Source organism: Oppia nitens, unplaced genomic scaffold, assembly GCF_028296485.1.
Source record: "Oppia nitens isolate AA-2021 unplaced genomic scaffold, nextdenovo-longstitch-racon4-pilon3 scaffold27_pilon_pilon_pilon, whole genome shotgun sequence".
NCBI classification, from domain to species: Eukaryota; Metazoa; Arthropoda; class Arachnida; order Sarcoptiformes; family Oppiidae; genus Oppia; species Oppia nitens.
Window position 1 is genome coordinate 477,895 of NW_026533207.1, and position 12,005 is coordinate 489,899.

At 32.6% G+C, this 12,005-nt stretch overlaps 4 protein-coding genes across 4 annotated transcripts; 2 read left to right on the top strand and 2 right to left on the bottom strand.

The window, feature by feature from the left end:
- LOC128954386 (uncharacterized) lies at nucleotides 1–2,155 on the top strand. Its single transcript, XM_054299962.1, has 4 exons — nucleotides 1–25; nucleotides 143–480; nucleotides 552–1,684; nucleotides 2,127–2,155. Exons 2-4 carry the CDS (start codon nucleotides 197–199, stop codon nucleotides 2,153–2,155), a joined length of 1,446 nt encoding a protein of 481 aa, XP_054155937.1. The 5' UTR covers nucleotides 1–25; nucleotides 143–196.
- A 724-nt stretch (nucleotides 2,156–2,879) lies between these two features.
- Nucleotides 2,880–5,931, bottom strand: LOC128954398 (acylamino-acid-releasing enzyme-like). Its single transcript, XM_054299974.1, has 6 exons — nucleotides 5,730–5,931; nucleotides 5,601–5,641; nucleotides 5,235–5,512; nucleotides 4,765–5,136; nucleotides 3,660–4,696; nucleotides 2,880–3,520 (listed from the first exon to the last, which is right to left on the bottom strand). Exons 1-6 carry the CDS (start codon nucleotides 5,764–5,766, stop codon nucleotides 2,910–2,912), a joined length of 2,376 nt encoding a protein of 791 aa, XP_054155949.1. The 5' UTR covers nucleotides 5,767–5,931; the 3' UTR covers nucleotides 2,880–2,909.
- A 367-nt stretch (nucleotides 5,932–6,298) lies between these two features.
- On the bottom strand, nucleotides 6,299–8,619 carry LOC128954387 (uncharacterized). The gene is made up of 4 exons (XM_054299963.1): nucleotides 8,581–8,619; nucleotides 8,133–8,464; nucleotides 6,776–8,070; nucleotides 6,299–6,306 (listed from the first exon to the last, which is right to left on the bottom strand). Exons 2-4 carry the CDS (start codon nucleotides 8,408–8,410, stop codon nucleotides 6,299–6,301), a joined length of 1,581 nt encoding a protein of 526 aa, XP_054155938.1. The 5' UTR covers nucleotides 8,411–8,464; nucleotides 8,581–8,619.
- Nucleotides 8,620–10,085: 1,466 nt separating this feature from the next.
- LOC128954388 (uncharacterized) lies at nucleotides 10,086–11,624 on the top strand. The gene is made up of 3 exons (XM_054299964.1): nucleotides 10,086–10,447; nucleotides 10,530–11,516; nucleotides 11,594–11,624. Exons 1-3 carry the CDS (start codon nucleotides 10,152–10,154, stop codon nucleotides 11,622–11,624), a joined length of 1,314 nt encoding a protein of 437 aa, XP_054155939.1. The 5' UTR covers nucleotides 10,086–10,151.
- The last annotated feature ends 381 nt before the right edge of the window (nucleotides 11,625–12,005 follow it).

Sequence of the window (12,005 nt, forward strand, 5' to 3'; positions counted from 1 at the left end):
ATAAGTTATACATTTAGACTATTGTGTAAATAATATTTTTAATTTTTTAATTACTTATTTTATTAAATAATATAATCTTTTTATTTTAATGATATTTATTATATGATTTTAATTATAAAGTATTTTTGGTATATTTTTTTAGTTTAGATTTTTTCTGTCAACAAAATCAAAGACTATCTGAAGGTCAGTGAAGACAATGACCACAACAACAGCAATGAAGGACTCGTTTGATCGCTTCGGCGATGATTTGTGTCAACTATTGCTTACAAATCTGCCGATAAAAGACAGACTTAAACTGCAATCGGTGTCCAAACAGTGGCAGTCATTGATATTCAATACACAAACACATCTAGTATTTAGTAAAAAACTATTGAATAAAATGTCTTTGGACTCAATGAGTGACTATTATCAGACAATTAAATTGTTTCATCTGTTGGTCCGAAAGTGTCGGAACATTACCGCAATTACCATAAATGTTGGGTAAGATTTTGAATTTATTGTTTGTTTGTTTGTTATAATAATTATGACATAAATTATGATTTTATTATTAGTTCAACACTTCCCGGTGCTGTCAATATGTTGAGCCGTTTCATTGATTTATTGATCAAATACTGTCACCGATTGCGACACATCTCTATAAAACTTGATTACGACGGCCTCTGGTCGGTCATCGACCGTACGTTTGAACGGTTTTTCTGGCGTTTCGGCCAACAGTTGTTGACATTCAAGTTTTTCGGCTATAATCATGAATTCAATAAACAATTGTTTTACGAAGTGATCGACGGTATGCCTAACCTGAAGACATTGGATCTCATTTATAGCCATCCATTGAATATTGAAAGTACTGTCCAATTGGACGATATATTTATCGGCAATAATATGTGTTATTTATTGCCGGAATCGTTGCAATCATTGAACATAAAACTTTATGAATCATCGCTTCCTTTATTCGCTAATTTTGCCGATATTTTTGGCCACCAATTGATATCATTAACTCTAGGGTTTGAGGAGTTATTTGTTAATGACGAAGAAGAACAAGAAGAATGGGCCGTTGATCTGAAGCCATTATCGGCCGGTTTTCGACAAATGCCGCGATTAAGACAACTTAAGTTTGATTTGCCGATCGATTTTGCGATAGACTTTAATGAGGATTTATTTTCGACAATTGGCTGCAACTGTCGACAACTTCGATCACTGGATTATAAATCAAATATTGGAAATATATTGAAAATTAAGTCAATGTTTATCGCAATTAACAAATATATGTCTAAACAATTGAGACGATTATCGCTGGAATGGAAGTGCGATAATGTTGACGACGACAATGAAGACTTGGAAGAATTATCACTGACCAGCGGATCCCTAAACCGATTGCACCGATTAACACATTTGACAATCCGGTTACACGAATGGGATATAATTGGCGAACAATTTTTTCAGGACATTCATCTGAATCTTCCGCGACTACAATCAATACACTGCGACAATGCGCCCATAACTGAGAAGTCTGTCCAATCTATTGGACAGTTAGCACAGCTGATGGATGTCTGTATTCTGTCGGATAACACATATACGGCTATAAAAAAATCCTTTATTTTCAATCATTTACTGAATCGATCCAAAGCTAAACACTTGTATTTACAATATATGGATTCAGTACGTGTTAGACAACGGATGTTTAAATGTGGAAAATATCTAAATAAAGATTATAGTAATTATAATAATATTAATAAAATTATTGATGATAGCGATGATGACAGTATTAGTAGTGGTATTGATGTTATTATTAATAGTTATAATTATACATTATATGATAGCGATGATAATTATCAAATTAATACAATTAGTAGTACCAGTAGTAGTAGTAGTAGTAGTAGTAGTAGTAGTAGTAGTAGTAGTAGTAGTAGTAGTAGTAGTAATAGTAGTAATGATGACACTTATAATGATAGCGATTATATTATTAACATCAGTGATAGTGATTAGTATTTTTTTTTTTGATAATAATAATAATTTATAAATTGTATTATATTTATTATATTATAGGATTGTACAGTAAATTATATATTATAGCTATTATTATTATTATTATCGTATAATAATAAATTCTAAAATTATTTTATTCATAGTCATAACTAGTGTCTTGATTTCCAACTAAAAAAAAAATTATTTTGTCGGTTCAACGCTTATAACTGGGACTTAGTATGTCCACCGAAGTTGACCAGTGGACGCTATTTCCGAAATTTTATTATAACTATAAATAACTATTTGTTGGGTTAGCCAACTATAAAAACTTATAAATAACTATTTCATTATGACTAATAAAATATAGTCATTAAATTGTAAAATATTGCACAAATATATGTAAAAACAAAAAGTAATAGTTATATAAATTATATAAAATGTGTAAACTGTTATCAACTCATATTACTTTTTTTTAACAATAGAAATAATTAGTTTATTTATATAAATCATTTTTGTAAATATGATGAAAACAAGTGAATTCAGAAATCAGTTGAAATATTTATAAAATAAATAACTATTTCAATAACTATTTGGCTTTTTTGGCAATTATATACAACTATTTAATAGAGTATAAAAAATTATTAATCAATACAATAGTCATAACTAAGTAATTATATTTATAATTAAAATGATTCAATAATTTTTATTTATTTTTTTTAATTTCAAAAATCTTTTAATTATATAATCGATAAATTCGATATCCAATTCATTGCATTGTATTTCATTATATTAATAAAAAATAGAGAGAAAAAATTTAACAAAAAAATATACGGTTTATATCAAAATATGTTTTTTTTGTTAGTAATTTATAACAATTGCTATTAAATTGTAGTACAAAAATTGTAATCATTATAAATATATATATATTTTTAATATAATTACTGAAATTAATTCAAATGTTTTAGTATCCAAACTGCTGTATGAATGAATAGATCGGAGTCGACATCAACTTTTCCGAGTTGATGACAATCATCGTAAACGTGGCACCGGGTGGTCACACCCCTGGCTCGCAATAGCTGATACCAACGCATACCCTGACTGTACGGTACGCGTCGATCCTTGCGGCCGAGTAGCATAAGTGTCGGTACCCTTACATTGCCGATCCATCTAATCGGCGATCGATCGAACATTACCCGCAACTGGTCGCCAGTTGGCGGCTGTTTAGTAAAATCGTCGTCACCGGCGGCGGTGCCAAACGATTCGCAGTAACACCAGTCGGGAATATCGGTCATATCTTTCATAACAGACATATCGATGACAGGATTCAGGGCTACACACGACCGGAAATTCCAATCAGGGTATTGACCGCTCAGATGGGCGACCAGAAAACCGCCGTGAGATCCGCCAAATAGGACGACATGTTTGCTGTCGACCAGTGATTGTTCGTGCGATAAGTATTCCAGACATTTGATACAATCTTTGACATCTTTGTCGCCGACGTTACCGATTAGGTCGTCGACATACTGTCGATCCACTCCAAGAGATCCTCTATAGTTGACTGAATAATAATAATAATAATAAAATTTAGTTTTTAATTATAACATCAATAGTCTCTCTCTCTCACTCTCTCACTCACTCACTCACTCATTCACTCTCTCTCTCTCTCTCTCTCTCTGTCAGTGACTCTGAGGACAGACCTAATAATGTTTTGAATCCAAGTCTGGCGAATAGCAACCGATATATTGAAAAACAATTATAGGCCAAAGCGTGAGGGCCGCCGTGCGGTATCAGTACAGTCGGCGCGGGTTTCGTTGCCACCTGAGTAGGACTGACCAGAATAGCGGTAATCAATTTGGACGGATCGTCAGCACTGGGCAGCCAGTAGTTGTTGTACGTCAACTCCGTGGCCAACGATCTACTATTATCCGATTCATCGCTCAATTCTAGCCATTGGACGGTAACTGAATTTTTATAGCCGACATTGAGTCGGCCGACAAATACATTGGGCCTGACGTTGACCGCCGAACCGACAACAACAGCGATATCCTGGCGTAGGTCAATGAGTTCGGCCGATGGCAGCGGAAATTGGATTGGCGTCCACTGTTTGGCAGCGATATCCACCAAACAGAGTATTAAGTTTAGTTCGGTTAAACAGTTGACCACTAAATGTTTGCCCGATTCTAGGAAGCATTTTTCGGGCAGTTGGTTCAAAAATAGTGCCGCCAATTGATCACTATATCGTAGATTACCGTCGGTGTCGACGACGATCTCGCGTTTACCGTTGCTATCAATAATAGTTTCGGTCGATTTCGTGACAAAATCATAGCGCCGTAGACGAAAGGCCGTATGATGAGGACCTCCGCTATCGTTCTCCAAATAGACAAACGATTGGCCGTCGGGAGCGATACGCGGATCTTTGACACAAAGATTATTCAGACCGCAAATCAGTTGCGGTTTTGCATCAATGGTTCCCTCAGTAGTAGTAGTAGTGGCCGTCAAATCAACAGTGAATATACCACTCAACCTATTCGGACAGTAGGTTAAGCCCAGTCGTCGCGGCTCTTCAACCCATCCGACAAATCCGATCCTATCGTCACCAGTGTTTCCGATCCAAAATGGCTGACCCAACGAATAGCCGTCCATTTCGATGACACGTATTTTATAGTCGGCATCCGTGTCCAGAATGGCTACAACCGTATGACTGACGCCATCGTACAGTTCTCCCCAGTCGTCTCTATGTGTGTGTGTGTGGACAACAAGTTAGAGGACAGATATTATTTAATAAGAGATCCATAATAAAACCTGTAGACAAACTCCTGACCCCTGGTATCGGTAGACTCTTTACCGCCGGCAGTGCTATCGTCACTCTTACCAGTCTTCGCCACCAACTTCTTGTAGAACGACTGGGCTTTCGGTGGCTTAAATTGAGCCGTATATAGTAGTCGGCGACCAGTTGGCGACCACTGAAAACTGTTAAACTCCTGTCCCGAAACAATTGACAAATGTTCGTCCACTTCGTTCAGATCCAATGACTTGAGTCGAGTCGACTGATCCCAGATTTCAAGCCATTGTTTCTGTTTAGCAGCCGATTGCGGATCTTTGGCACCGTTTCGTATAACTGCCCGAAGACGACGACGACGCGAGTCGCCAGAAGTGGCCAATTCGGTCGCCGCTCTAAACACAACAACAAAATAATTATCGGGTAAACAACATGTATCCGCACGCGTGTATAGACTACTAGTGCTAGTAGTAGTAGTAGAACTAGTTCTTACTCATTGGTCACGTCTACGGGTTGGCCGATAGCAGCGGTCAATCGTTTACAGTGTTGGCCATCAGCTCTCAATTTGAGCAAATGTTGGGTCTGGTGTCGGGTCGGTTCCATGCGATCCAAATCCCGTACTTTCCAGTCAATAGTCAACGATTGTTGTTGTTGTCGGTTGAGACTACTGTTGTCGGACGGCTGCTGATCACCGCCTAATAGGCTAAGCCGACCGGCAACGGGAATCGGTTTGCTGACCTCCGACCGATACAAATCGGCCAATTGGTCCAACTATTTATTTAATTAAAAAAATGTATGAATACATCGGTAAAATTTTGGTCAACAATTCATATATCATATATGATATGATTATTATTACCTGAAGAGTACGTCCATCGGCAGTGATTACCGAAGTAGTGTCTATCAAAAAATGAGAGGACATCACAACATGAAATCACGGGCGAGTGTTGGCCATTGAAACAAAATCAATTGCGAAACACACACTTACCGTTAACATATTGGTCGCCGATAACTACAGTGGACATCGTGTCTGTGTGTGTGCCGTTAGTATACTATGATTTTTACCGATAGTTTAACACCGAATAATAGACGCAATAATTTCGGTAAACAATAACCAAACAAACAGTGTATTCAATAATAATGTTTTTTTTTGTTTTGTTTGTTATTACAGTTTGTTATTACAGTATTATTGTATTACTTATTATTAATACTGTATTAATAAACTAAATTTATAAGTATTAATATATAATACAGTGTATAATGTGTTTAATCTACTGTATGTTTTAGTAGTATTTCTAATGGGCTGTTCACACATTACGTTCGCACTTTTTAAGAAATCTAGACCCCTTCCTCCCCTATGTTCGCATGTCCCTAACCGCTACCCCCCCCTACAACCACAAGAAATGAAATATTATCTAAATTCAAACGTTCTTAAAGTCTCTACCCCTCCCTCCCCCTCGTTCGCAAAAGTTCGCTTTGGCTAACCCGCCCCCTCCCTTCAAGTGCGAACGTAATATGTGAATCACGCCTAAGTAGTTTACTGTCAATAAATAATAATTATAAAACTTTTTTTAAAAAAGTTTTATAAATTTTAATGCATTTAATAATCAAATAGTTAGTTGTTTTTAATTATTGTAAAAAAATGATAATTACTTGCTAGTAGTTTATTATACAGTGTATTACAAAACTTTATTACAATTTTTTTAAAAATTAAAAATAATATAGTACTGTAAAAAATCTATTCAGTTTAAAAATAAAATAATAACTAAAAGTAAAACATTTTTTTAAAAATTCAAATATTTTGTCTCAGTATTTAAACAAAAATATATATTTAATATACAATAATAATAATAATAGCAATAATATATAATTTACTGTACAATCCTATAAATATAATACAATTTATAAATTATTATTATTATCAAAAAAAATACTAATCACTATCACTGATGTTAATAATATAATCGCTATCATTATAAATGGCATCATTACTACTACTACTACTACTACTACTACTACTACTACTGGTACTACTAATTGTATTAATTTGATAATCATCATCGCTATCATATAATGTATAATTATAACTATTAATAATAACATCAATACCACTACTAATGTCATCATCGCTATCATCAATATTTTTATCATTAATATTATAATTACTATAATCTTTATTTAGATATTTTCCACATTTAAACATACGTTGTCTAACACGTACTGAATCCTTATATTGTAAATACAAGTGTTTAGCTTTTGTATCGATTAGTAAATGATTGAAAATATAGGATTTTTTTATAGCCGTATATTTGCTGTCCGACAGAATACAGACATCCATTAGCTGTGCTAACTGTCCGATAGATTGGACGGACTTCTCAGTGATGGGCGCATTGTCGCAGTGTATGGACTGTAGTCGCGGAAGATTTAGATGAATGTCCTGAAAAAATTGTTCGCCAATTATATCCCAGTCGTATAACCGGAGTGTCAAATGTGTTAAACCGTGCAATCGGTTTAGGGAATCGCTGGTCAGTGATAATTCTTCTAAGTCTTCATTGTCGTCAACATTATTGCACATCCATTCAAGCGATAATCGCTGCAATTGTTTAGACATATGTTTGTTAATAGCGACAAATATGGCCTTAATTTTCAATATATTTCCAAAATATGATTTATAATCTAATGATCGAAGTTGTCGACAGTTGCGGCCAATTGTCGAAAATAAATCCACACTAAAGTCGGCCCCAAAATCGATCGGCAAATCAAAATTAAGTTGTCTTAATCGCGGCATTTGTCGAAAACCGGCCGATAATGGCTTTAGATTAGCAGTCCATACTTCGTCGCCGTCGTCGTTGTCATCATTAACAACTAAGTCATCAAATTGTATGGTCAATGATATCAATTGGTGGCCAAAAATATCGGCAAAATTAGCGAACAATGGCAGAGATGTTTCGGCAAGTTTTATGTTTAAAGATTGTAACGATTCCGGCAATAAATAACACATATTATTGCCGATAAATATATCGTCCAATTGGACAGTACTTTCAGGATTGAAAGGATGCTTACAATTGATATCCAATGTCTTCAGGTTAGGCATAGCGTCGACCACTTCGTAAAACAATTGTTTATTGAACTGATAATTATAGCCTTGAAACTTGAATGTCAACAACTGTTGGCCAAAACGCCAGAAAAACCGTTCAAACGTACGGTCGATGACCGACCAGAGGCCGTCGTAATCAAGTTTAATAGAGATGTGTCGCAATCGGTGACTGTATTTGATCAATAAATTGATGAAACGGCTCATCATATGGACAGCACCGGGAAGTATTGAACTATAAGATAAAAATCATAATTTATGTCATAATTATTATAACAAACAAATTAAAAATCTTACCCAACATTTATGGTAACTGCGGTAATGTTACGACACTTCCGGACCAACACATGAAACAATTTGATTGTCTGATAATAGTCACTCATTGAGTCCAAAGACATTTTATTCAATAGTTTTTTATTAAATACTAGATGTGTTTGTGTATTGAATATCAATGCCAACCACTGTTTGGACACCGATTGCAGTATAAGTCTGTCTTTTATCGGCAGATTTGTTAGCAATAGTTGACACAAATCATCGCCGAAGCGATCAAACGAGTCCTTCATTGCTGTTGTCATTGTCTTCACTGACCTTCAAATAGTCTTTGATTTTGTTGACAGAAAAAATCTAAACTAAAAAAATATACAAAAAAAACTTTATAATTAAAATCATATAAATATCATTAAAAATATTATATTATTTAATAAAATAAGTAATTAAAACATAAAAAAATAAAAAAAATATTTACACAATAGTCTAAATGTATAACTTATACAAACAATTAATCAATCAATCAATTAATTTATTTATTTAATTTACTTATTATTATTATTATCACTAAATTTTATATTATTGTATTACAAAAAATAATATAATAAATACTGTTTACAAACAAATTAAATAAAAAATAATTAATTAATTATTATTATTGTATTATTATTAGTAGTACTAAACAAACAGTAATACAAATGTGTATTACATTTACACATAACTGTAAATATATTTTATTTGTTGACGCAATACATGCATTGCAAACACTATTTATTATTAATATTATTAAATACAGTGTAAAGTAATACATATAGACATTAATAACGTTTTATTTATTAAATAATACATACATTAATACTGTATTAGATTATTGAAACCACTCTAGTGTTGTTAAATTCCCACCCAATGTGTGTTCCCTTTAAACAATTAATAGTAAATAATTTAGTTTTATTACATTAAGATTATTACTATTATAATAATAGGCTTTTCACAAAGTCTTTTCGTATGGTGTCTAAAAAATTAAAAGCTAAATTTTTCATTTAATATTATTTAATTGCATTCAATATATGTACCCTATTGTTGAGCAACATTTAAACATTTGTCATGTAATTTTTGGAACCCTTCCACAGAACAGCTTTTATTCTGTAAGTGAAAAAAGAGATCGATGTCTTGTACGATATCCTCTATTCCTCTCAAGTTTTAGCCATTAAGGAATGTCTCCAAAAATCAAAACAAGTGATAAATTTATAACTCAATATCGGGAGAATAAGGTGTATTATCAAGCATTTTTACCAATAGCACCATAACTTTTTTAAGTCAATATTAATATTTCAAGTTACCTGTAATTAGCTAATTAGTTAGGTGTAAAATAATGAAGAATAAAAAACTCAAATTTTAAAAATATAACCGATCTATTTAAGATTATCATATATGATGGTCACTTTTACCAATAACTTATAAAGCAATTGATAAAATAATTTTGTGGATCAGGGTCGTTAAGGTCACACAAAACGTCATAGTCCACAACTCATTGTTGTAAACTTCTTTGATTGTCTGCAATTGTTCTGTAACTATCTAAAAATATACAATATTATTTTTGTAGTTGTCTATCATAAATTAATGTATCGTAATCAGTTTCAATTCGATTGACTTCTTTAATAACGTTTAACAGAGCATTTTCGACATCATGACAAACTCGAAATGTGTTTAACATTTTTAAAACTATTTAACAAATTTTTCAATTCTTGCAGCCAAAAAATTAAAGTCACAAATTAAAGATAAACATCTTATATCATAATTAAAAGAGTAAAATCAATGATACCTTTAAAAGTTTTTACAGTAATAACCTAACTTTTAGAACATACATAATGCGAAAAGACTGTGAAAAGCCTATTATTATAATATATATATATATTTTTACTATTGAACCGACATTTTGGTCAAAAGCACGTGAATCGCGGGTTATTGTTATCCACACGTGTGTTGTTGTTATATAAGACAAGACTATATTAATTAAAGACATTAAATACGTAAAGATTACTGAAAACAATGACCACAACAACAACAACAACAACAGCTGTTAAGGACTCGTTTGATCGCTTCGGCGATGATTTGGCGGAACTATTGCTTCAATATCTGCCAATCGATGACAGACTAAGACTACAATCGGTGTCCAAACAGTGGCTGACATTGATATTCAATACGGAAACACATCTGGTATTTGATTGGGATCTATTGGACAGAATGTCTTTGGTCACAAACCGTGACAATTATCTGATAATTAAGTTGTTTGAACTGATTGTCTCAAAATTACCGAACATTACCGCAGTTACTATAAGTAATAAGTAAGTGGTTTTGAAATAATAACTATTTTTCTAATAATACAATATATAATACTAATTAAAACCCCGATTTACTTTATAATAGTTCAATACTGTCCACTGTTGTCCATCTAATAAACAGTTTTATCAATTTATTGATCAAATACTGTCACCGATTGCGACACATCTCTATTGGACACTATTATTTAGGCCAGTGGTCAGGTATTACCGATCGTATGGTTAAATTATTTTTCAACCGTTTCGGTCAACAGTTGTTGACATTCAAGTTTGTCGGTAACCTTAAAGTCAATGAAGTCGATAATCATATATTCAATAGACAATTGTTTTACAAAGTGGTCGACGGTATGCCTAACCTGAAGACATTGTTTATAACATCTGTATTATTGAATCATTTGTTTATCGGTAATAATAATAATAATAATAAGTGTCATGTTTTGCCCAAATCGTTGCAATCATTGAACATAGAACTGGACAACTTGTCGATGCCGTTGTTGGCCAGGTTTGCCGATATTTATGGCCAACAATTGACATCATTAACGATATGGTCTAACAGGAAAACAATTGGTAGCAATTTTATCGGCAATTTATTTACGACAATTGGCCGCAACTGTCGCCAACTTAAATCATTAGAGTTTTACTTTCTTATAAAAAATATGTTGACAATTAAGCGCATGTTTTCGGCAATCAATGAACATATGTCACCACAATTGAGACGATTATCACTGAATTGTTTGCCCAAACATACGCCACAATATTGGTCGGATGTATTGCTGACCAGCGATATGTTAAACCGATTGCACGGATTAACACATTTTACGTTTAAGTTTTCTGAATGGCCGGCAATAAGCGACTCGTTTTTTCTGGACATTCACCGCAATCTTCCGCGACTACAGTCCATACATATTGACGAAGTGTCCATAAGTCAGAAGTCGATCCAATCGATGGGACAGTTGAAACATTTGACGGATGTCTATCTCCGATGCGATCCATACAATGATATTACTCTAACTCATCTACTAATTGATACTAAAGTTAAACACTTGTGTATTGAATACAGTGAATGGTATATAAGGTATATAACAAAATCCAAATAAAAAAAACTTTTTTTAAATATCTAATAAATAATAATTTTCTTATTTATTTATTTAGACAGACAGACATAGACATATGGGACGATTAAAATAATATAAAAATATAAATTATTTAAAAAAAATTAAATTTCAAGTATCGGTACTATTTTTAAACAAAATTATAACCATATAATAAAACAAATAATTATATTTACAATATTTATATATTATTTAGTAAAACATTTAATTGATTTGAATGATTATAATAAATGTAGAAAACAACAAAAAATTGCAGACAATATTTGACACTAGAATATATTAACAATTAATTGTTGTTATTTTTTACAAAGTTTTATTAACAATTAAAATTATATAGTTTTATATTTATTTATTTATTGATAGTAAAATACACTAAAAAATTTAGTTAACTAGTTGTACACTACAAAAACATAGATTATATACAATATATATATATACAATATATTTACTAC

Coding starts and splice junctions, on each gene's coding strand:
- LOC128954387 (XM_054299963.1), bottom strand. CDS start 8,410: ATGACAACAGCAATGAAGGACTCGTTTGATCGCTTCGGCGATGATTTG. Junction 8,071..8,132: donor GCAGTTACCATAAATGTTGG/GTAAGATTTTTA, acceptor TTTATCTTATAG/TTCAATACTTCCCGGTGCTG.
- LOC128954386 (XM_054299962.1), top strand. CDS start 197: ATGACCACAACAACAGCAATGAAGGACTCGTTTGATCGCTTCGGCGAT. Junction 481..551: donor GCAATTACCATAAATGTTGG/GTAAGATTTTGA, acceptor TTTTATTATTAG/TTCAACACTTCCCGGTGCTG. Junction 1,685..2,126: donor TAGACAACGGATGTTTAAAT/GTGGAAAATATC, acceptor TTTTATTCATAG/TCATAACTAGTGTCTTGATT.
- LOC128954398 (XM_054299974.1), bottom strand. CDS start 5,766: ATGTCCACTGTAGTTATCGGCGACCAATATGTTAACG. Junction 5,137..5,234: donor CCCGTAGACGTGACCAATGA/GTAAGAACTAGT, acceptor TGTTGTGTTTAG/AGCGGCGACCGAATTGGCCA. Junction 4,697..4,764: donor GGTCAGGAGTTTGTCTACAG/GTTTTATTATGG, acceptor ACACACACATAG/AGACGACTGGGGAGAACTGT.
- LOC128954388 (XM_054299964.1), top strand. CDS start 10,152: ATGACCACAACAACAACAACAACAACAGCTGTTAAGGACTCGTTTGAT. Junction 10,448..10,529: donor GCAGTTACTATAAGTAATAA/GTAAGTGGTTTT, acceptor ACTTTATAATAG/TTCAATACTGTCCACTGTTG. Junction 11,517..11,593: donor TACAGTGAATGGTATATAAG/GTATATAACAAA, acceptor TTATTTATTTAG/ACAGACAGACATAGACATAT.